Source organism: Aquarana catesbeiana, linkage group LG11 (assembly GCF_042186555.1).
Source record: "Aquarana catesbeiana isolate 2022-GZ linkage group LG11, ASM4218655v1, whole genome shotgun sequence".
Classification (NCBI taxonomy): Eukaryota; Metazoa; Chordata; class Amphibia; order Anura; family Ranidae; genus Aquarana; species Aquarana catesbeiana.
Genome location: NC_133334.1, coordinates 274,192,836 through 274,217,507, shown reverse-complemented (window position 1 = coordinate 274,217,507; position 24,672 = coordinate 274,192,836). Strand labels below are relative to the sequence as shown.

The window sequence follows — 24,672 nt, the reverse complement described above, 5'->3', positions numbered from 1 at the left end:
ACGGGGGTGGGGGGGGGGACGGGGGTTTGCGGGGTAGCCAGGGAGGATGTAGGGGGTCAACTTTTGAATTTTTTTTGAAAAGGTGAACTAACCCTTTAGAGCTCAACTCCAGGAAAAATAAAAGTCCTGCTCATTTATGTGTAGACAGACTGGATGGAGCGGTGTTACCTGATCCCCCGACTCCTGCAGGCATCTCCACACTGCAAGACCAGTCCTTGTAGCCTCCTCTTCTCTATGGCAGAGGGATGCAGCTGATGTCATGAAGACCAATGCGGGGAACCTAACTCTGTTTCGGATGTGAGGACGCCGAGGGACAGGTCACTGTTGGGGCATAGGGGAGCGCTGTCTGCCGGGTAAGTAAAAATGCTCCCCCCCCCCTTCTGGACATAAGCAGTTATCCCTCGCCGTGTCATTTTTCCTGGAATGGGGCTTTAAACGTTTACTGGATTGGGGGGGCGTTGGATGCAATGGAATGTTGTTGACAGCTGTAGATACTTTCTCTGCAATGGACATTAAAATTGATCCAATTGGAAGGCTGTAGAAACTTCAAAAGCATGTACATGCATTGGGGTAAAAAAAAAAAAGAAAAAAAAAAGTCGTCATTTATTCACTGCCATCCTTGCCTTAGGATATCAAATTGGTTTAAAAGGTGAATCACACTTGAAGTGACTTTTATAGATTAGATTAAGGCCAAGCAAACCAGAACTCTCCTGCAGTCGGGGGAACTAGTGGCCGCCCAGGCATGCTGAGACCTGTAGTCCCCCCGCAGCCGGAGGGCCGTTGTGTGACCATGCCTCATTAGACCGTTGCTCCTTCTTGCTGACTGTGATCCCCGATAATAGCGGGGTGCTTGTTGTCTCTACTTGTCTCACATTGATACGCTTGTGTTTGTACAGACGCTGGCCGCTCTTCCTGACCAGGACTCCTTCTACGACCTCACCGACTGTCTGGAGCAGCAGGGGATGGAGAAGCTGATCCAGCGACACATGAACAACAGGGGGACGGACCCCGATCTCAAGCAGCGGCTGGCTGTCTACGAGGTCAGTGCAAGGCTTTGCTGTAATCGCGATCCCCTTTCCACAGGAAGTGGGGCTGACAGCTGAGTAATGCCCCGAGCTGTGATTTCCTTCCTTGTTCCGGGACATGTCAGATGTTGTCTCCTCCAGATGTCTGGAGTTCTGTCCGTCACAACATCCAGCGGCTTCTCGTCTCACCCAGGAAGTCGTCTTCATTCCTCACCGGCGCGTGAGCGATGAAGTGCTGTCAGTAATGAGCCCGCGGAGCTGTCTGCTGACAGATGACATCCCTTCCAGACATACATTTTTCTGGTGTTTAATGTTACTACATGAGCCAAACTGTAATAATTATCCAACAGCGGTTTTGTACGTTCCCTTCATTTCAACAATAATCTTCCTATGAGATTATGGGGCTGATCTAGTAAAACTGGAGAGTGTAAAATCTGGTGCGGCTCTGCATAGAAACCAATCAGCTCCCAGGTTTTATTGCCAAAGCTTAACCACTTCCTGCCCGCGCTATAGCCGTGATGGCGAACCTTGGCACCCCAGATGTGTTGGAACTACATTTCCCATGATGCTCCACTACACTGCAGAGTGCATGAGCATCATGGGAAATGTAGTTCCAAAACATCTGGAGTGCCAAGGTTCCCCATCACTGGACTATAGCTTACTTTGCTAGGATTGGCGTACATGGACGTCCTCCCGTGATCGCGCTGCCCATGCGCCCCCTGCAGCCCCCTAATCACTAAGTCCTTCAGCTGATCACAGGATGTAGGCAGAAGCCAGTTATCGACTTTTCCATCCTTATGCTGACAGCAGTGCCCACCAGTGCTGTCAATCAGTGCTCGCCAGTGCTGCCAACCAGTGTTGCCAATCAGTGCTCACTGGTGCCATGCCTAAGGACTAACATCCGAAAAGCGTTGGCTGTTTTACAGCTTTGTATTTAATAAAGAAATAACATTTTGGATGTCATCCTGAGTGCTGACCATCCCTTTCCTTACTCTAGTGCCAGCCAGTGCTGTCAATCTGTGCCCGCCAGTGCTGCCAATAGGTGCCCGTCAGTGCGGCCAATCACTGCCCCTAATCGGTGCCCGCCAGTGCTGCCAATCTGTGCCCGCCAGTGCTGCTAATCGATGCCCACCAGTGCCGTCTATCAGTGCCTCATCATCAGTGTCACCTATCATGGCGCACATCAGCGAAGGAGAAAAATTACCTGTTTGCTATTTTTTTTAACAAACTATGAAAGATCATTTTTTTTTTGTTTTTTTACGTTTTCATTTCTTTTTCTTTTGTTTGTTTAGCAAAAAGTGAAAAAACCCAGTGGTGATTAAAGTGGAAGTGAATCCATTGATTTAACAGTTTAAAAAAAAGTGTTACCGGGAATGCTAACTGTGACATTGGATGTGCTCTCAACCAAACTGTCAAACCATCCAATGGCTGGTGTCATAACTGATCACATGTGCAGCACCATGGCAGTTGAAGATGAAAAAGAGAACAAGATGGCAGCTTCCTTGGCTGAAAAAGATGGGAGGGTTTACTTCCACTTTAAATACCACCAAAATAAAGCTCTATTTGTGTGAAAAAAAAAATGAGAAAAATGTCATATGGGTACAGTGTTGCATGACCGCGCAATTGTCATTCAAAGTGTGACAGTTATGAAAAGTGGTGGGCAGAAAGGGGGTAAAGGTGCATATTACATAAGACCAATAAAAAAAGGATTTTTAATACAGAAATGTTGGCTTACTAAAAAGTATGTCCATGTACAGTATAGTATACACTCAACATTTGGTCTGGGCTTCTTTTGCAAGAATTACGGCATCAATTCGGTGTGGCATGGAGGTGATCAGCCTGTGGCGCTGCTGAGATGTTATGGAAGCCCAGGTTGCTTTGATAGTGGCCTTCAGCTCGTTTGCGTTGGGTCTGGTGTCTCTCATCTTCCTCTTGACAATACCCCACAGATTCTCTATGGGGTTTAGGTCAGGGCAAGTTTGCTGGCCAATCAAGCACAGTGATACCATGATCATGTGACCATATATTGGTACTTTTACGTGGGTAGGTATCAAGTCCTGCTGGAAAATTAAATTCAGAACCTCCATTAAGCTGGTCAGCAGAGAAAAGCATGAAGTGCTCTAGCATTTCCCGGTAGAGGGCTGTTCTCACTTTGGACTCGATAAAACACAGGAGGACCAACACCAGCAGATGACACGGCTCCCCAAATCATCACGGATTGTGGAAAATTTTGCATTTCATTTAAAAAATCAAGGTCCCAGAGTCTAGAAGAAGAGTGGAGAGGCACAAAATCCAAGTTGCATGAGGTCCAGTGTGAAGTTTCCACAGTCAGTGATATTTTTGGGGAGCCGTGTCATCTGCTGGTGTTGGTCCAATGTGTTTTATCAAGTCCAAAGTCAGTGCAGCCCTCTACCGGTAAATTCTAGAGCACTTCATGCTTCCCTCTGCTGACCAGCTTTATGGAGATGCTAAATTTAATTTCCCAGCAGGACTTGCCCACACTGCCAAAAGGAACAAATTTAATGGACCATGGTATCACTGTGCTTGATTGGCCAGCCAACTCGCCTGACCTAAACCACATAGAGAATCTGTGGGGTATTGTCAAGGGGAAGATGAGAGACACCAATGTTCACCAACCAGACCCAACAATGCACCCAACCCAACTGAAGGCCGCTATCAAAGCAACCTGGGCTTCCATAACACCTCAGCAGTGCCACAGGCTGATCTCCTCCATATATTGAGTGTATACTATACTGTACATGGACATACTTCTCACTAAGCCAACATTTCTGTATTAAAAATCCTTTTTTTTTTTTTTTTTAATTGGTCTTATGTAATAATCTAATTTTCTGAGATACTGAATTTTGGGTTTTCACTAGCTGTAAGCCATAATCCTCAAACTTAAAGGGGTTGTATGGGTTCGTTTTTTTTTTTTTTTTTTTAAATAACAAGCATGTTATACTTACCTGCACTGTGCAGTTCGTTTTGCACAGAGTGGCCCCGGATCCTCCTGTTCTGGGGTCCCTCGGTGGCTGTCTCGGCTCCTCCCCACAATAGCCCCCCCTCTATCCCGAGGGGGTTAGCTTGCGGGCGCGCTCCCTGTCATACACGCTGCGTCCATAGGCACAGAGTGTATGACTCGGTCCCGCCCCCCCGGCGGCCGCTTCATTGGATGTGATTGACAGCAGCGCGAGCCAATGGCTGCGCTGCTATCAATCTATCCTATCTATCCAATCAGCAGCCAGACTCTGTGGAGAAAAGGACGCAGGGGGATGCGCACGGCAGGTGAACGGGCTCAGGTAAGTAAATGGGGGGGGCGTCATTGCCAGATGTTTTGTCACCTTAATGCATAGGATGCATTAAGGTGGAAAAAACACGAACCTTTACAACTCCTTTAAAAGAAAGAAATGCTTAAAATATATCACTCTGTGTGTAATGAATCTATATATAATATATGAATTTCACTTTTTGAATTGCATCACTTGAAATAAATGAACTTTTTGATGATATTCTAATGTTATGAGAAGCACCTGTAGATCGTGCCAGAAGACAACGACGTTTCAAGTCATAATAGTCAGACAGATACTTGCCTGAGTTTCCCCAACTCGGCAGTCGGATGTCACAACAGGTCGTCCTGAGGATAAAGACATAATGAAGATTGACGGCGGCTGCGGGTGATGATCCCCGACAGCTCCTTTGTCAGTTTCCGCTCAGATTACAAAAGGATCACGCTTCTTCTATCTTCCACTCTCCCTGGGGGGGTCTTCTCTAAACCTGTTTAAGTACAGTACAACCTTTGATTGCGAGCATAATTTGTTCTAGAAACATGCTTGTAATCCAAAGCACTGTTACATCAAAGCGAATTTCCCCATAAGAAATAATGAAAACTCAAATGATTTGTTCCACAACCATTTATTCATAGGTCCTTCAGTTTATAGTCCATATAAAAAGATTATAGCGATGTGACCAGGTTGTGTAACCATAAAATGTCCATCCACAAATGGAAGCCTCCACAAGGGGATTAGAAGCAAAATCCAGCAGGAGCTCCAGAGTATAAAAGAGAAGAGAGGCGCCTCTAAGTGTAGAAATACGGTTACATTTAATGAAGGTACAACAATTAGCAACTCACATGGTTGATGATTAAAAGAGGCACATCTAGGTATGCAGACATCTGGGGTAAAGCTGTCCACATAGACCGTCCTCCGCACCGCCGGCTGTCAGTCTGCAATCGTGACCAGGAAGACCACCCTGCGGTAGAGCGTTCTGAAAGCGAGGCTTGAATCGCTCGTGGAGCACAGCGTGGAAGTGATGATGTCGATGGTGGTGCGGAGGATGGTCTATCTATGTGGACAGCTTTACCCCCGGATGCCTGCATACTTAGATGTGCCTCTTTTAATCATCAACCATGTGAGTTGCTAAATGTTGTCCCTTCATTAAATGTAACCATATTGCTACACTTAGAGGCGCCTCTCTTCTCTTTTATACTCAGTTGTGATATGACACTACTTGTATATCAAGACATCGCTTGTATATCAAGTCAAAATTTATTTAAAAGTGTTGCTTGTCTTAAAAAACGCTCTCAAACCAAGTTACTCTCAAACCAAGGTTTTACTGTATTGCAGTGTGAGGTATGGATTTCTACATTCTGTACAACAAATGAGGGAGCGACCGTATGATTTAGGGGCCCATTTGCACCAGCAGCGCGAGTTACCGCATGGCCACTGATGTGTGCTGTGGAGGTGCGTTGTTAGAATGCATCGCTGACCAAGATAAGAAGGATGGCCCTGCTGATCTCATAAACCATTATGCTTGACTGATTGTACGCCTTCCTCGCAGTGCAGGGGTCCCAGAGTTCAGTTGCCACCAAGGACAGGTGTTTGTACACAGGACAGTTCTGAATTGTCTCTGTCAACTCAACCCTTTCACACCTAAACCTATTTCTGACATTTGTTGCTTAGAAGTTAAAACCTGTATTTTTTGCTAAAAAATTAGGTAGAACTCCCAAACATTATATATATATATATATATATATACATATATATATATATATATATATATATATATATATATATATAATGTTTGGGAGTTCTACGTAATTTTCTAGCAAAAAATACAGGTTTTAACTTCTAAGCAACAAATGTCAGAAATAGGTTTAGGTGTGTATATATGAGAGAGAGAGAGAGAGAGATGTATATAGATATATTTGTTTTAGCAGAGACCCTAGGGAATAAAATGGAGATCGTTGCAATATTTTATGTCACACGGTATTTGCGCAGCGGTCTTTCAAACAAAATTTTTGGGAAAAAAAGACATTTTCATATATTAAACAACAGCAAACAACCTCCCCCTGGCACCTCTAACCCCTCCATCCCCCCTCACCCCCCCCCCCTCGTCTGCTGGTCGGTCCACCGGCACTTACCCCATCCAGGCGGCGGGTATCGGTGGGCATCCGAGGAGCAGCGAGGATCGGGACACCAAGCAGTGGCAGGGATATGGGCACCAAGCAGTGGCAGGGATATGGGCACCAAGCAGTGGCAGGGATCGGGACACCAAGCAGCGGCGGGGATCGGGACACCAAGCAGTGGCAGGGATAGGGGAACCAAGCAGAGGCGAGAATCGGGACACCAAGCAGCGGCGGGGATCGGGACACCAAGCAGTGGCAGGGATAGGGGCACCAAGCAGTGGCAGGGATAGGGGCACCAAGCAGTGGCAGGGATAGGGGCACCAAGCAGCGGCGAGGATCGGGACACCAAGCAGCGGCGAGGATCCGGACACCAAGCAGTGGCAGGGATAGGGGAACCAAGCAGCGGCGAGGATCGGGGCACCAAGCAGTGGCAGGGATCGGGGCACCAAGCAGTGGCAGGGATCGGGGCACCAAGCAGTGGCAGGGATCGGGGCACCAAGTAGTGGCAGGGATAGGGGCACCAAGCAGTGGCAGGGATAGGGGCACCAAGCAGCGGCGAGGATCGGGACACCAAGCAGCGGCGGGGATCGAGACACCAAGCAGTGGCAGGGATCGGGCATCCAGGCATCGCGGTCATCGGCTCCAATCCCCGCTTCCGCCGTGCGTCTCCTCCCCTCCTCCTACGCATCCTATAGAAGCGCTTGTCCTTTCAGCTAATCCCGTGACAGGTATCACACCCGCTTCCCGATTGGCCCGGGAGAAGGGTCAGTGTTGCAACAGCGAATATTCATTCACTGTTGCAACACACCTGGGTGGGCTCCGGATGCAATGCTCTGCGCCCCGAGCCCACCCTATTTTGAAGCCTATTAGGGCCTCTGGCTCTAATCAGTGCTTTAAAAAACCCGCCCCCGCCATAGGAATTCATGCGCCCGGTGTCCTGAAAGGGGGCCGGGCACATAGATAGGGAGAGCGGTGGGGCAATAATGGGGGGTGGGAGGCGCTCTTGCGCCCACAATGGATGGACCGCCCCTGCTGCATACAGTGATGTTTTTTTTTTGGATGTGTGTAGGACTCTCAAAGTCTAAACTCGTTAAGGGACATGTCAGACAGGCAATCTATTTGTAGCGATCGCCTCTAAGGCTTGGCTACAAATGACTGAAAGAGGGCAATGTGTACACCAACCCAATCCCCTAGCACTCGCAGCGACAGATTCCAATCGACCCAAGCCGTTAAAAGCCCTAATTGCAAAATCGCCTGTCTGACATTGTCTATTATATGAAGTACGTGTCATTGTCTGCGTTCTGCTGGCTTCCTATACTTTTCCTGTGGACTCTCCGCACTCTATCAGACCTTAGACCGCTTGTTTGTCTTTTGCCGCGATTTCCTCTTCCAGTCTTCCGCTCTGCTCTCCGTATTTGTCTTCGGACAGATAAGGATGAAGTCGATCCTTTTAAGTCAATAACGGAAGATGGATAGCAGGAAGGTGGGAATCGGGAACTCGCCAGCCACAGCCGGTCTTATTACTCGCTAGCTGCGGGGGACCTGGGAGTGTTTTTTTTTTTTTTTTTTTTACGCGTTCTATTCCTGGAGCTATCGTCGTTTTTTGAACAAGTACATTTGTTATTATCAGACAAATGTCAAAGGATTCCTACAGTGCCTTGAAAAAGTATTCATACCCCTTGACATTTTTCCACATTTTGTCATGTTACAACCAAAAAAAAATGGTCTGTGACTGGGCGGAGCCACGTGACGTCACTCCCAGGTCCCCCTGCAGCTAGCGAGTAATAATACAGGCTGTGGCTGGTGAGTTCCCGATGTCGTCAGCGCATGCGCAGTGCAGAAACGGTCCTGGGAGCCACCAGTCACGGCACACGCTGGGGAAGAAACGGCTCGCGGGGCCTGCGCATGCGCCAATGACATCATCGGCGCACTACATGGCACATATCTCCTAAACGGCAAACGTTTATGAGATATTTTCAGTACATATAGGTGAGCATTAATATAGGCTTACCTATATGTAAAAATAGGTCGGGGGGGGGGGGGTTACAACCACTTTAAAGGTTATTAATTTAGAGTTAATATGCGGTGTGTAGGAGGGGAGTTATTTATTTTTATTTATTTTATATAATTCGTTTTTTTTACACTGTAGTTTTATTTATTTTATACAATTCATTTTTTTACACTGTATTTTTATTTATTTTATACAATTCATTTTTTTACACTGTATTTTTATTTATTTTATACAATTCATTTTTTTACACTGTGCTTTTATTTATTTTTTTACTTGGCTAACAAGCCCCCTGTGTGATAGCCTATAGCAGGGATATGCAATTTAACAGACCTCCAGCTGTTGCAAAACTACAAGTCCCATCTTGCCTCTGCCTCTGGGTGTCATGGCTTGTGGCTGCCAGAGTCTTGCTATGCCTCATGGGACTTGTAGTTCTGCAACAGCTGGAAGGTCCGCCAATTGCATATCCCTGGCATATAGTATTGGGAAGGTGACAGGTCCTCTTTATGGAGACATCTGGGGTCTTAGACCCCCCCCCCAGTGTCTCCCCTGCCCTCCAGTGCAGTTAATCAAGCACAGATCGTGCCTACTTAGCTGAATCTTCGGCTACACTAGGCAAGGAACGATAGCTGTGACCCCGGAAGTGATGTAATACACGTTGCCTCCGGGGTCATTAGTCACGGGGGGGGGGGGGGGGATTGGGGAACCTCCTACTTTTCTTTTCTGCCTTTAGCAGTTTCTCATAGGCAGGCTGGTGTCCATGACAGGTTCACTTGCAATTTTTAGTGACCGTGTTCTCACTGACTGATCATTAGCAACAGTCACTGTTTGCTGAGATTCTGGCAGCCTGATAACGGAGATTGATAACGGAGGGAGACATTATTACTCACATTCTCTGGCACAGAATCCAGAGCCTAATATTTACCCGCTGATCTTCTGTGGATTCTGTCACTAGGTGGCGGCTCTGGTGACTCAGCCTGGAGTGTCAGGAACATACCTGTCGTCGTTGGAGCTTACACTCCCTCCGGAATGTCATATTATTTATTGTAGGTGTGTATTTATTGTGTGTGACACTTTCCTGGGGTCATGTGACCGCACTTCCCACAGAAGCCAAAATGTTTGTGTATCATGTAATTTATTCATTAACCACTTCAATACCGGGCGCTTTCACCCCCTTCCTGCCCAGGCCAATTTTCAGCTTTCAGCGCTGTCGCACTTTGAATGACAATTGCGCCGTCATGCTACACTGTACCCATATGAAACTTTTATCACTTTTTTCCTTACAAACAGAGCTTTCTTTTGGAGGTATTTAATCATCGCTGGGTTTTTATTTTTAGCTAAACAAATAAAAAAAAAGACCGAAAATTTTGAAAAAACAAAAAACAAAAAATGTTTTCTTTGTTTCCTTTCTAAAATTATGTAAATAAGTAAGTTTTCTCCTTCAATGATGGGCACGGGTGAGGTGGCACTGATGATGAGGCACTAATATACAGCACTGATGGGCACTGATGATGAGGCACTAATATACAGCACTGATGATGAGGCACTGATGGGCAGCACTGATGAGCACTGATAATGAGGCACTAATATGCAGCACTGATGATGAGGCACTGATTTGCAGCACTGATGGGCACTGATGATGAGGCACTGATTTGCAGCACTGATGGGCACTGATGATGAGGCACTAATATGCAGCACTGATAGATGGCACTGATGGGCAGCACCGATGAGCACTGATGATGAGGCGCTGATGGGCACTGATGATGAGGCACTAATATGCAGCACTGATGATGAGGCACTGATTTGCAGCACTGATGGGCACTGTTGATGAGGCACTAATATGCAGTACTGATAGATGGCACTGATGGGCAGCACCGATGAGGGACTGACAGGCATTTCTGATGGGCACTGATTGGCATCCCTGGTGGACACGGGTTAGCACTGCAGGTGGGCACTTGTGGGCATCCTTAACGAGTCTGCACTGATAATCGATGCACTGATTATCAGTGCAGACCCCTTTGTCAGGAGAGCTGCTTATTGGCTCTCCTCTACTCGCGCCCTGTCAGTGCGAATGGAGGAAAAGCCGATAAACGGCACTTCCTGGTTACCATGTGATCAGTTGTGATTGGACACAGCTGATCACATGGTAAAGAGCCTACGTCATAGGCTCTTTACCTAGATCGTAGATGCAGTGTGTCAGAGCGACACACCGCACTACCGATCGCCGTGCTGCGTGCGTCATATGGCACCCAGCCAGGATAATGAAACCATCACCCGGCTGTTGTTTTGCTATAGGCCGGGCAGGATGGGGTTAATGACCCTTGCAGGAGATGCAGTGCGGCCCTCCTGGTGCTTTAGTGCAGGTGCAGCGTCCGGCCTGTCTTTAACCACTTCCCGCCCGCCCTATAGCGGATTGACGTCCGGGAAGTGGTTGTGTTATCCTGACTGGACGTCATATGACGTCCAGCAGGATAACATGCTGCAGCGCGCCCCCGGGGGCGCGCATCGCGGCGATCGGTGGAGCGGTGTGTCAGTCTGACACACCGCTACACTGATCTTGGTAAAAAGCCTCCGGCGGATCACGCTGTCAATAGGAAGAGCCGTTGATCGGCTCTTCCTCACTCGCGTCTGACAGACGCGATTAGAGGAGAGCCGATCGGCGGCTCTCCTGGCAGGGGGGGTCTGCGCTGATTGTTTATCAGCGCAGCCCCCCCCGCAGATCACCACACTGGACCACCAGGGATCGCCACTAAGACCACCAGGGAAGGGGCAACATGTGGATGGCCAGGTATGTACCCCATGGCCATCCACATGTGCCCAGTGTGCCAAATCTGTGCCAATCAGTGCCCACAAATGGGCACTGATTGGCACCATTATGTTGCAGTGATGCCCAGCAATGCCACCCTTAGGGGCATCACTGCAAACAAGCAGTGCCATCAGTGCCACCCATCAGTGTCCATTCATGCCACCTGTCAGTGCCCATCCGTGCCCATCAGTGCCCATCTATCAGTGCCCATCCATGCCCATCTATGCCAACTATCAGTGCCACCCATAAGTAACCATCAATGCCACCTATGAGTGCCCATCAGTGCCGCCTATAAGTGCCCATCTGTGCCACCTATGAGTGCCCATCAGTGCCGCATACCAGTGCCACCTATCAGTGCCCATCAGTGCCGCCTATCAGTCTCCATTATCAGTGCCCGTCAGTGCCACCTCATCAATGCCACCTCATCAATGCCACCTCATCAGTGCCACCTCATTGGTGCCACCTCATCGGTGCCCATCAGTGCCGCCCGTATCAGTGCCCGTCAGTGCAGCCATATCAGTGCCCGTCATTGAAGAAGAAAACTTACTTATTTACAAAAAAGTTTTAACAGAAACAAAGAAAAACTTGTTTTTTTTCAAAATTTTTGGTCTTTTTTTATTTGTTGCGCAAAAAATAAAAACCGCAGAGGTGATCAAATACCACCAAAAGAAAGCTCTATTTGTGGGAACAAAATGATAAAAAATTTGTTTGGGTACAGTGCAGCATGACCGCGCAATTGTCATTCAAATTGCGACAGCGCTGAAAGCTGAAAATTGGTCTGGGCGGGAAGGTGTCTAAGTGCCCGGTATTGAAGTGGTTAAGCAGCCTATAAAAGTCTATGGCAGTTTGCGGCTGAACGTTGTACCTAGTGCCGGCATCTAAGGCCCCGCCCACATCTGGAACAAGGTCCCAGAATGCAAGTTTTCTGCATTGCAAAGCTTCATCCCTCAACCGACAGGGCCCTTGATGCCGGTACCTGCCTACATTGGCCCTCACCTGCTGTACATTGGTAATAGAGGACATTTGTGGTGTGTGCTCTTAGGCAGGACTTTTGTTTTTAAGCCTGGATTCACACTAGCGCGATCTCAGAGATCCCATGTGATTTGCACCCGCACCGCAGGTGCCGATCACATGCGATCTCTGAGCAATGCGAGTTCAGCCATACAGTTGGATTCGCACAGAAAATAGCGCAGGGACTTTTTTTTTTCCCCGTACTAGAATCGGATCGCATCGGTGTTCTCACCGATGCAATCCGATTCCTGTGCGAGTTCACAATTCGCACTGCGATCTGTGAACTAAACTGGGGGTTGTCATAAAGACACCCGCTGCAGTTCGCGCAATGCAGTGTGAACTGTCTGCAGGAGAGGAGCGATACGGGAACCGGCGCTGCAATCTCGCTCGTTCCCGCACCGCACTAGTGTGAACCCAGGGTAAATGTTTAAAATGGTTTAGGCCCCTTTCACACTTGTGCGACTTGTCCTGCGACTTGGGACCGCAAAGTCACATGACAGGTCGTTCCCCATGATTTCCAATAAGTACCGTTCATATCTGTGCGGCTTCAAGATAGTCACTGCACTATTTTTGGTCCGACTTTGATGCGACTTGAGGTCCATAGAGCTCAAGTTTACACAGGCATTCCCTTAAAATCGCATGACTCTCATGTTGCGGCAGTGTGAACGGGGCCTTACAGGTTCACTTTAAGCAGCATGTGGCGCCTGTTATTTATGGATCTTCCTGTGTTTTGTGCAGAGCGCATTAAGACTCGAGGACGATAACAGCGAGGAGTCTTCCAGCGGCCCCCGGAAGGATCGAAGGAAGAACTCGTTAGGGGGTGAAGAGGTCCGGCGCCCGAGGCGGTCCATGGGCAACAGTGCCGAAATATGGGCGAAAACCAAGCCTGTTACTGCACCAGCAGCGCCCCCTGTGGAGAACACCACCCCTGTGCAGTCTGCTTATAAACCGAGCAACTTGCAGAGGCCTGCGGTCTGCATTGTGCCGCCTTCACCACCCAAACAGCCACCGGTGGAGAATTCTCAGCCCCCCAGTCCCCCCCCAAGTGCCGGAGAGAGGAGCCCAGAAGTCGAGTCTCCTGATGTCTCTTCACCAGAACTGTAAGTGTTTGTCTGCTGTAGAATTTTGTGGGGTCTGAAATCTAGCCACAAATTACCCCGTTGGGGTATTCAGTCCAAAGTTCACATTTTCATTATTAAACCTGAACATGCATTCAGTGGGCGCATGCGCTCTCCTTTAGCTGAGGGCAACTACAGAAGGAGGAGAGCGCACATGCACAGTTTAAACAGCCCTGAATGTCCGCTAGGTGGCAAACGATTGAAGTGTCCAGCCTATCCTGCATATTTACAACAGTAAAGTTAGCCCAATTTTTTTTATATTGTGAAAGATGATGTTAAGCCGAGTAAATTGATACCAAACATGTCACGCTTCAAAATTGCGCCCGCTCGTGGAATGGCGACAAACTTTTACCCTTAAAAATCTCCATAGGCGACGTTTAAAAAAATCTACAGGTTGCATGTTTTCAGGTACAGAGGATGTCTAGGGCTAGAATTATTGCTCTCGCTCTACCGGTCGCGGCGATACCTCACATGTGTGGTTTGAACACTATTTTCACATGCGGGCGCTACTCACGCATGCATGCGTTCGCTTTTGCACGCGAGCTCGGCGGGACGGGGCGCGTTTAAAAAAAAAAAAAAAAAATTCTTATTTATTTTACCTTTTATTTTTTATTTTTACACTGTACATCCCTTGTAATAGAAAAAAAGCATGACAGGACCTCTTTAATGTGAGATCTGGGGGGTCAAAAAGACATCAGATCTCATATTTACACTAAAATGAAAAAAATAAATAAAAAATGGCGCTTTTAGAGCTGTGGGCGGAAGTGACGTTTTGACGTCGCTTCCTCCCTGCAATGATATGGAGACGGGTGGGGGCCATCTTCCCCCTCACTTGTCTCCATGTCTAGCCAGGAGAAAGACCTGATCGCCTCCACCGTTACTGATGGCTCCGGAGCACGGGGGGGGCGCTCTCCCGCCGCCCATAAAAGTGATCTTGCGGCAAATCCGCCGCAGAGACCACTTTTATCTGAAAGCGCACCGCCCGCTGAAGAAGAGGATTGCCAGGGTTATGGAAGCTAGCTGCTGCCATAACAACAATATTCCTCTTCAAAGTACCGACGTTAAACTACAGCGGGCGGTCCGTAAGTGGTTAATCCCTAGGCCCCGTCAGTACACAAATATGCGGCCTCTCGGCGGGTGGGCCTTGGTGCCGAGTTGCCCCATTTGGGTACCAATTAGCAGAGACAGCCGTGGCGAGAGCGCGCGCCCTGCACACTCCTGCCAGGATTACTGGCGGCTAACGGAAAGCTCCCGATCGATTCTTGCAATCGGGAGCTTTCCAATCACGTAATCGCTTTGACAGCCAATCACGGTGGTCACATAATCATAAACCCCCCCGGTTCCCGGCACCTGAAATCTCTTAAAGGGCCAGGAGGTGCCCAGTGAAGTAACTGGCCTCTGGTGATACACAGAGATGAAACCAATCCTCCTACATAAGTTGTATCTGTTTATCTGCAGTCTTCTCTGCCTTCATTCATAGTCCAGAATTTATAAAGCTTGTCTGTTCTTTCAGAAAGCAGGGAGGGGGAGAGCTGAAATTGCACTCTGCAGAGCTCAGGGAGAGCTGATTGGAGGGAAGGGACACTCTCCTTCATTTGGCACACAGGGACAGAGCTGAGGCTTTCAGTCACAGACTGTGCACTGGAGCTCCCTCCCCTGTCACCTTTTTATATCTTGGTGTCAGAAGTGATTCATGCTGATAGCAGATGAAGGAGGCAGCAGACAGAAATGACACTTAGTGCTCTGGATTGAGACAAACTACAGAGGGATGTGCTTTGTTTATATTTCATGTCTGAGGTTTACAACCACTTTAAGCAATTCAGTGCTGCCACCTATGGGACAGTTGTGGGCATGCTTCTATAACTGGTTCACATGAGCTGCACTGATTTGCATGGCCATTGCTGTGCGCCACGGTGCCGATGTGCTGATCCCGGTGCATCGCACTGATAACTTTTTAATTTCACGGAAGTGTTGCAGGGAGATCTTCCTTTAGACGTCTGTGTGCGTCTGTTCTCGCGTATACATTTTTATTGCATAAAATGTATGTATTGTACCTGTAGCAATGATATAACATAAAAACCCTTTTTCCTTGTGTGCAGGTTGAGCCCGGAAAGTGTCGGCACTCACAGCAGCAGCTGTAACATTTCCCTGTCGAAATCCACCCCGGAGGCAGACAACTTGCCCGTGGTCTCAGACCGGGGGATATTTAAGTAAGTTGTCCACTGCGACTTTGTGTGTGACGACTGATGACCTCTACTGCGACTTTGTGTGTGACGACTGATGATCTCTACTGCGACTTTGTGTGTGAAGACTGATGACCTCTACTGCGACTTTGTGTGTGAAGACTGATGACCTCTACTGCGACTTTGTGTGTGACGACTGATGACTTCTACTGCGACTTTGTGTGTGACGACTGATGATCTCTACTGCGACTTTGTGTGTGAAGACTGATGACCTCTACTGCGACTTTGTGTGTGACGACTGATGACCACAGTTTGATATCCCAGTTAAAGGGTCAGTTTGCCCCAGACTGATCGACAATCACATTTCCTTAATCCTCCGGTATATATCGGATGCTCATCCAGGAGGATGTCCTCATTTGGTAACAATGTGCCAAAGGAAAAGAAAAGGGGCGCACGTCAATGATGTCACAGTTCTTGAGAACAGTGTATTCGGGTAACTCGGATCCACTGCATAAGATCCCGCCTGTTATTCACCCACTCAACGTGTTTCACCCAAAAAGGCTTAATCATGGAGACATCCTGTTTGTCATTCACCTGCTCCAATACATTTCACTTAGGTGGATGTCTCCATGATTAAGCCTTCTAAGTGAAATGTGTTGGAGAGGGTGGATGACAAACAGAATGTCTCAATGATTAAGCCTTTTGAGTGAAATGTGTTGGAGTGGGTGGATGACGGGTGGGATGTCTCCATGATTAGGCCTTTTGAGTGAAATGTGTTGGAGTGGGTGGATGACGGGTGGGATGTCTCCATGATTAGGCCTTTTGAGGGAAATGTGTTGGAGCGGGTGAATGATAAACAGGATGTCTCCATGATTAGGCCTTTGGAGTAAAATGTGTTGGAGATGGTGAATGACAAATAGGATGTCTCCATGATTAAGCCAGAGTGTGAAATGTGTTGGAGCAAGTGGATGACAGGTGGATGTTTCCATGATTAAGCCTTCTGTCATCCACTTGCTCCAACACATTTCACACTCAAAAGGTTTAATCATTTAGATATCCTGTTTGTCATTCACCCTCTCCAACACATTTCACTCAAAAGGCCTAATCATGGAGACATCCCACCTGTCATTCACCCGCTCCAACACATTTCACTCGAAAGGCTTAATCATTGAGACATCCTGTTTGTCATCCACCTTCTCCAACACATTTCACTTAGAAGGCTTAATCGTGGAGACACCCTGCTTGTCATCCACCCACTTTAACACATTTCGCTTTGCAGGCTTAATCACAGAGACCTCCCACCCATCATCCACCCACTCAAACACGTTTCACTCTCTGGCTTAATCATGGAGACATCCTGTTTGTCATTCACCCGCTCCAACGCTTTTCACTTGGGAGGAGTAATCATGGAGACCTCCTGCTTGTGATCCACCCAGTTCAACGCATTTCGCCCAAGGAGGCTTAATCGTGGAGACTCGTGTCTCCATGATTACGGCTTTTTGGGTGAAATGCGTGACATAATGGTGCGCGGCCCTTCTTTTCCTTTGACACACCCCAGATTGATATCTCAGTTTTTTGACATTTGCTTTTGGGGAGGTAAAGCGATACTGAGAATGAAAATGAAAATATATACTACTAAATATATACTCACGCTAATGGTGTGTAAAACAAAAAAAAAACCTCTAATAAAAACAGCTGCTGTACACAAAGTGCTGGTCACTTGAAAAAAAATGTAAATAGATAATAAATAGCGCTTGCAAACACATTAACAGTGAAAAAAACAAATATAAAAAAAACAAAACAAAGTCCAAAAAATCGTGACTAAAGTGCTCCAATCCAAAGTGAATGAAATGCAAAATGCTTCAGGGATAGTCAGGTGTCCACAACACCCCCTCGTGTCCACAACACCCCCTCGTGTCCACAACACCCCCTCATGTGTCCACAACAACCCCTCATGTGTCCCCACTCACCGGATCCAGATGACACCCAGCTTTTCAGTCTGGGGGGTCAATTATAGCTTGATAGTAATATCCAGGGATGGTGGATTGGCGTCAGATCATCAGGTCAAAAAATTATTGCATAAGGGTACTTACAAAAAGTGAGATCAAAACAGGCACAATCATGGAGTTGTATGTATAAGAACGCCATTCCTGGCGTGCGTTCCACCGGACCGGAAATTGCGTCAACGCGTTTCACCCTCCCACAGGGCGTCATCAGGGACCTCATTTCCAGCTAGACTGAGCCATCATTAAATAGAGGGCGAGGGAAACCCCCCCCCCCCCCCCGAAAGACCCAATCAAAAGCATAGCGGCCATTTTGTTGGTGGGGTAAGAAAGTCGCTCCCAGGGACAGAGCACAGTCCACAGGGGGAGACAAACCGCCATGTTATTGGTTTGCTAAAGTCAAGTAAATACTTCCAGAGAATTTGACGTCAATTCTGGTTAAACAGTGGATCTAATAATCAATAAAATTCACCTTTTATACAAAACATTTTTAAAATACTTGATATTAAAACATCAAAGAATAAAAAATAATAAAAGTAGATTAGACAAAATAGAAAAAAACAAAGGTAAATAAAAAAATAAATAATAAAAAATGTTTTTTATTGCATAAGGGAATGGGTACTTACAAAAAGTGAGATCAAAACTGGCACAATCAGTTGGAGTTGTATGTATAAGAACGCCGTTCCTGGCGTGCGTTCCACCGGACCGGAAGTGACAGCAGTAATGCCGGACATTGCGTCAATGTGTTTCACCCTCCCGCAGGACGTCATCAAGGACCTAATTTCCGGCTGGACTGACCCATCATTAAATAGAGGAGCGAGGGGTAAGCCCCCCCCCCCCCGAAAGACCCAATCAAATTTAACATAGCGGCCATTTTGTTGGTGGGGTAAGAAAGTCGCTTCCAGGGACAGAGCACAGTCCACGGGGGAGACCAATGTTAATGATTTGCTAAAGTCAAGTAAATATTTCCAGAGAATTTGACGTCAATTTTGGTTAAACAATGGAACTAATGATCAATAAAAGAACATCTCTGTATCCTCCTGGGGATTTACATCCAATCTAACCAGAAGCTCTTTCAGTGCATTTGCACGGTTCCATATGGACCTTTGAGCAGACACGGCTTATGGGCTGTTTGGTGCCCTTCTATGGTTGATGGAATGCCACTACCTATTAAACGGGTACTTTTTGGCTCTTTCCTTGCGGGAAATGAACCCCGAGATTGGTTGTAGATGGAGACAGTTGATGGGTATCTACCTCTATTGACAAGACCTTGACGTCTATACTCTAATAAATTTGAATTACCATTGGTTTGAACTTGTGAAAGCCTCCTTACAAGTGAGACCCTCTTGTGTATTAACTGAAACTTGAATATGTCCTGAAGAAGTTTTCTACGAAACACGTAGACGCATCGGGACTTGTATCATGTATATTTTCATATAGATGATTTTTTATTACCTTTTGTCAATGTCTTTGTAGTGTATGCATTTATATTTAATAAAATGTATTATATTGTTATTTTGACTATGCTCTCTTAGGTTTGTTGTGCCTCTAAAGTCCCTTGAGGGGTTCCTTGTTGAACCCCTTCCCCTCTTTTTTTTTCTAATGATCAATAAAATTCACCTTTTATACAAAAAATTTTAAAATACTTGATATTAAAACATCAAAGAATACAAAGAACAAAAAAATAATAAAAGTAGATAAGACAAAATAGAAAAAAACAAAAAACAAAGATAAATGAAAAAATAAACAATAAAAAACGAAAAAATATAAATAAATGAAAATAAAATAAAAATAAATAATAATAATAATAATAAATGAAAAAAATAAAATAAAAATAACAAAATAAAAATAAAAAATAATGAAAAATGAAAAAGGAAGAAAAAAAAAATAATATATAAAAGTCACAAAAAAACGAAATAATCATAAAAATGAAGGAAATATTACATGGTATTGGAACAAAAGACTATCATCCTAGAAATTAGACAAGAAACAATTTAGATCCAATTCACTATTTAACCTTAGAGGGCTCATCGTTTTGAGACGATGAATCCACTGGGTCTCATTACGAGAAATAGCTCTCATGAGATTACCTCCTCTCCAATATCCCTCAATTCTGTCTATACCACAGTGGGGGGATACATGAGGGGGGGGGGGGGGGGTTGTGTACACCTGAATATCTCTGAAGCATTTTTGCATGTCCTTCACTTTGGATTGGAACAACTATTTTAAATAGTCTACACTTAGATGGTGGCGCCCTCTTCTGCTTAATTTTAGTATGTGCCTGGATCACAAGACAGCTGAACAGAATCAGAAATGCTCTAGCAGGGGGAACATTTTATTGTTTAGGTATTTCAACTGTGTGTGAGTTTTAACTGTCTGCCTGGAGTTCAGCTTTAGCAGTTCCTACATTTCTCAGGGACTCTGGCAGTGAGATAGCTGCAGTAGGGACCCCAGATCTTTCACAACTGCCACAGCCGCTATGAGGGGGTCCCGCTGTGCCTGCTGGATCTTTAATATATTTTATATGATAATAAAGAATGCAACAGTAGAGGTGGTAATGATGAAAGCTCACAGGAGAGCAGGAAGTCCACTAAGAAGTCTTCTCCTATACTTGTGAGCAAGCCAAGAGTGGTGAAACGCGTCAGTAGAAGGTGGTTTCAGGTGGAGACGTGTTGTATGCAGTCACTTTGTTGGAAGTCAAATAAATACATCAAAAAAAGCTAAGATTGGAGTGCGGCCGTTATCTTTGTATATATTCTGATGGAGAGCGGAGGCAGGCCTGTAGGATCCACACTCTGCAGGGTTGAATGTGAATGCATATGGCAGGAAACCAGATACCGAGAATTACACCCGGTATACAGTACAAGGGAAGTGGTACTGCGCAGTGTTCATAAATACAGTATAAGAGCAGATACTGAGATTTACACCTGGCGTACGTAACAAATACTGAGAATGACGCTCAACATACAGGATAGGAGAAGTAGTACTGTGCAGCGTCCATACATACAGAATAAGAACAGATACAGAGAATTACACCCAACATACAGGACAAGAGAAGTGGTACTGTGCAGAGTCCATATATACAGAATAAGAACAGATACTGAGAATTACACCCAACATACAGGACAAGGGAAGTGGTACTGTGCAGAGTCCATACATACAGTATAAGAACAGAAACCGAGAATTACACCCGACATACAGGACAAGGGAAGTGGTACTGTGCAGAGTCCATACATACAGAATAAGAACAGATAATGAGAATTACACCCGACATACAGAAGAGAAGTGTTACTGTGCAGAGTCCATACTTGTAAAACATATAAGGACTGTACACCCCCCGGGACATGGCCGATCCTGTGTTGAATTTGTGAATTCTCTTCATTCGTATTGGTGAATACAGACCACCACAACACAATGAGGTGGATTTACTAAAGACAAATATACTCAGCACTGCAAATTCAGTTCTAGATCTCAGGGGAGGTCTGCTGATTTTCTATCATCCAATCATGTGCCAGCAAAAAAATGCTGTTTTTTTTTTTTTTTACCCACTCGCACATGATTGGCTATTCTTTGCAAAGTGAAGCTTTACCTCATTTACTAAACTCTGGAGCAACTGCACTTGCAGAGTGCACAGTCTATTTGCCTTTAGTAAATCGACCCCTTTGCATTTCTCTGTGCGATCGAACAATGCACAGAGCTCAGAGACAATGCGTTTGTGCAATGCGAATGACTCCATAGCATCAGATAGCTTTCCTGCCCCGTGGGTAGATTTTACGCCCCCCCCCCCCCTTTTTTTTTTGGTGGTTGAACCATGCCGGATGGTGATCAGACCAGGGCGATGGTACCTGCCTGGTGTCCTTGTGGGAAGTGTAAAGCTGGTCTTGTAAGGCTGTAAATTGTTGAGCTTCTTGTTGGTGGGCTCTTGTTGAGTCTCCAGAAAGGGGGGGATGGGAGGGTGGAGAGGGCTGCCTTTTGTCATCTCCTGGTTTCCATGCCAATGGCGGAGGCTTTCTCCCCAGGCCTCTCCATGAAGGACCCGTGCTTTCAGCCTGGGCCCCGGGACACGATGTGAAGGTGAGTCCTGCTGTGCGGGGGGGGGGATCTGGATGTGTCGGGTAGGATATCACCTGTAGAGAAGTCATCCGAATCATGGACACTTAGAGATGTTTAGTACATAGACGCCCTCAGACTTTGCAATAAACACCATGCCGTCATCTCTTCGCACTTCTGTGAATCGCAGAGACTGTGGTCTGATATCTTATATTTGGGGAAAAATCATCAGTATAGGGTTGCAAATCACGTTCCTTGTTTTTATAAAGTAAACAAAGTGTGTATTTAGGAGGATAGATTGCAAGCTCCTCGGCTTACTTATTTTTTTTATGAACAGTGAAAGTAAGTGTGTACACGGGATGATAGATTGCAAGCTCCTCTGGTGCAAAGAACTGCTTTGATTTGGTTAAATATCTTTTTTTTTTTAAATGCTCTACAGTAATTAATGATATGCAAGGGGCATTAGATTGCAAGCTCCTTTGGTGCAATGAACTGCTTTAACTGGTTAAATATATTTTTTAAATGCTCCAAATTAGGGATGCACCGATACCATTTTTTTTACGAGTACCGTTACTTTTTTTTTTTTTTTTAGTACTTGCCGATCCCGATTACCGATACCTACCGCAACGGTTTTGTTTTCACTTCAGCTGTCAGCGATGGTACAAAGCATTGAAAAGTTATTTACAAATGAAATAAATTAATTTTTTTTTTTAATTTAGTGCCTTTTCAATGTGAAATGTGTAAATATATGTTAATGTATAGATGTAAAAATATTCACTAAGAAAGCAAACAAAAAAAAAAAGTTTTAATCGTTTATAAAATAGACGTGAACAAAAGAAAAAAAGGAGGAAAATAATAATTAAATGGAGGAGAATAGGGAGTCAATTAAGGCCGATTAGAGTAAATTAAGAGTTATTAAGGGGTTAAACAGAGGAACATTTGTTCATCCCTTTGATCTTCAGATGAAGAAACAGAAAGATACAAAAAGAAACAATGTTTCTTTTTATTTTAGTGTTTCAGGGCTGAGCAATGTTGTTAATAAACATTGCTAGCTGCTTTTTTTTTTTTTGATCGCTCCAATTACCGGATATATATAAACATAGAAAAGAACTAAAGGGATTTTAACGGTGCGATTTTTACTTTCTTAAAAACAGTTTATTGTTTACAAACAATTAAAAAGAGAATATCATTTATATATAGTAGCAGACAAAGTTCATTTTACAATAGTAATAGTAAAACATACAGTGGTCAAATTAGGGAAAGAAAAGGGGTTTATACTACAGATTCACAGATGGTAGTTGTTGCATATTAACCCGACATGTTTCGCATTGTCGCTTTTTCAAGGGATATGCAACTGTTAAGTGAGTCATCCAACACTTTTAGCAATTCCCCCAATATCAGACCCAGCAAAGCCTCAACAGCTCCGGCGTAACCAGACCCAACCAAGATCGGACAGCAATAGGGCCTCAGTGCAACCACAGGGAGCAAAAAGATGGAGACCAATAACTGATAAAAACTGCAAGCAAGGATACAGATATACGTCAGTGTCAGTAGAATGGTGGTGACACGGATTGTTGGGATGGTGGATAGATCAAGCAGTCACTCACTCTGCTAAATATCTTGCTTCCATCTGCCAGCGCCGGTAGATGGAAGCAAGATATTTAGCAGAGTGAGTGACTGCTTGATCTATCCACCATCCCAACAATCCGTGTCACCACCATTCTACTGACACTGATGTATATCTGTATCCTTGCTTGCAGTTTTTATCAGTTATTGGTCTCCATCTTTTTGCTCCCTGTGGTTGCACTGAGGCCCTATTGCTGTCCGATCTTGGTTGGGTCTGGTTACGCCGGAGCTGTTGAGGCTTTGCTGGGTCTGATATTGGGAGAATTGCTAAAAGTGTTGGATGACTCACTTAACAGTTGCATATCCCTTGAAAAAGCGACAATGCGAAACATGTCGGGTTAATATGCAACAACTACCATCTGTGAATCTGTAGTATAAACCCCTTTTCTTTCCCTAATTTGACCACTGTATGTTTTACTATTACTATTGTAAAATGAACTTTGTCTGCTACTATATATAAATGATATTCTCTTTTTAATTGTTTGTAAACAATAAACTGTTTTTAAGAAAGTAAAAATCGCACCGTTAAAATCCCTTTAGTTCTTTTCTATGTTTATATATACCTTTACCTAGGGATGTGGTGCCTACATATGAGGGTGTTTTCCCCACATTCGGAATCAAAATTTTCATCAATCCAATTACCGGACTTCTTTAACACTGAGGAGACCCGCTGACAGCTCAAAGATCCGAGCCTGAAAGTATCAGTTTCAGGTATCGGTGCATTTGCACGAGTACCGATACTTGTGCAAATACTCGGTATCGGTGCAACCCTACTCCAAATAGGTCAGATCTATCGTAAGGAATGATATGACTGAAAAAGGGGCATTTTGATTGCAAGCTCCTCTGGCGCATGGGTAGATGTGTTTGGTTAATGGTCTTTTTTTTAATCCTTCAACTATGTTAGATCTAACATAGTAATAAATACTAGAGACTTCAAACAGGACATTAGATTGCAAGCTCCTCTGGTGCGATGAAACTGCTTTGATCGGTTAAATGTATTTGTTAAATGCTCCAAATAGGTGGTATCTATGATATTTGATTGTGGAATGGACAATAGATTGCAAGCACCTTTGGTGCATGGACAGATGTTATGTCTGGTTAATTGCCTTTTTTTAAATCCTGCAAACATGTCAGATCTCTAGTAACTGCGGAAGTGACATTGGATTGCAAGCTCCTCTGGTGCATGGGCAGAGGTGTCTGGTTAATTGTCATTTTTTAAGCCCTCCACATATGTCAGACCGGTAGTAATGAATACTAGTGACTGTAAAAGGGGCATTAGGTTGTAAGCTCCCCTGGTACATGAACTAATATGTCTAGTTGAATGCCTTTTTTTTTAAACCCTCCATTCACAAAAGTGAGTACACCCCTCACATTTTTGTAAATATTTTCTTTTATCTTTTCATGTGACAACACTGAAGAAATGACACTTGTCTACAAT

General features: G+C 45.3%; 1 protein-coding gene across 1 annotated transcript in view; it reads left to right on the top strand.

Annotated features, from left to right (window-relative positions):
• Positions 1-24,672, top strand: part of FHOD1 (formin homology 2 domain containing 1) — a 163,233-nt gene that overhangs the window by 92,530 nt on the left and 46,031 nt on the right. The window contains exons 10-12 of the mRNA XM_073603902.1: positions 897-1,040; positions 12,993-13,354; positions 15,472-15,582. Coding sequence (XP_073460003.1) covers positions 897-1,040; positions 12,993-13,354; positions 15,472-15,582 — 617 coding nt within the window. The remainder of the gene's footprint in view (positions 1-896; positions 1,041-12,992; positions 13,355-15,471; positions 15,583-24,672) is intronic.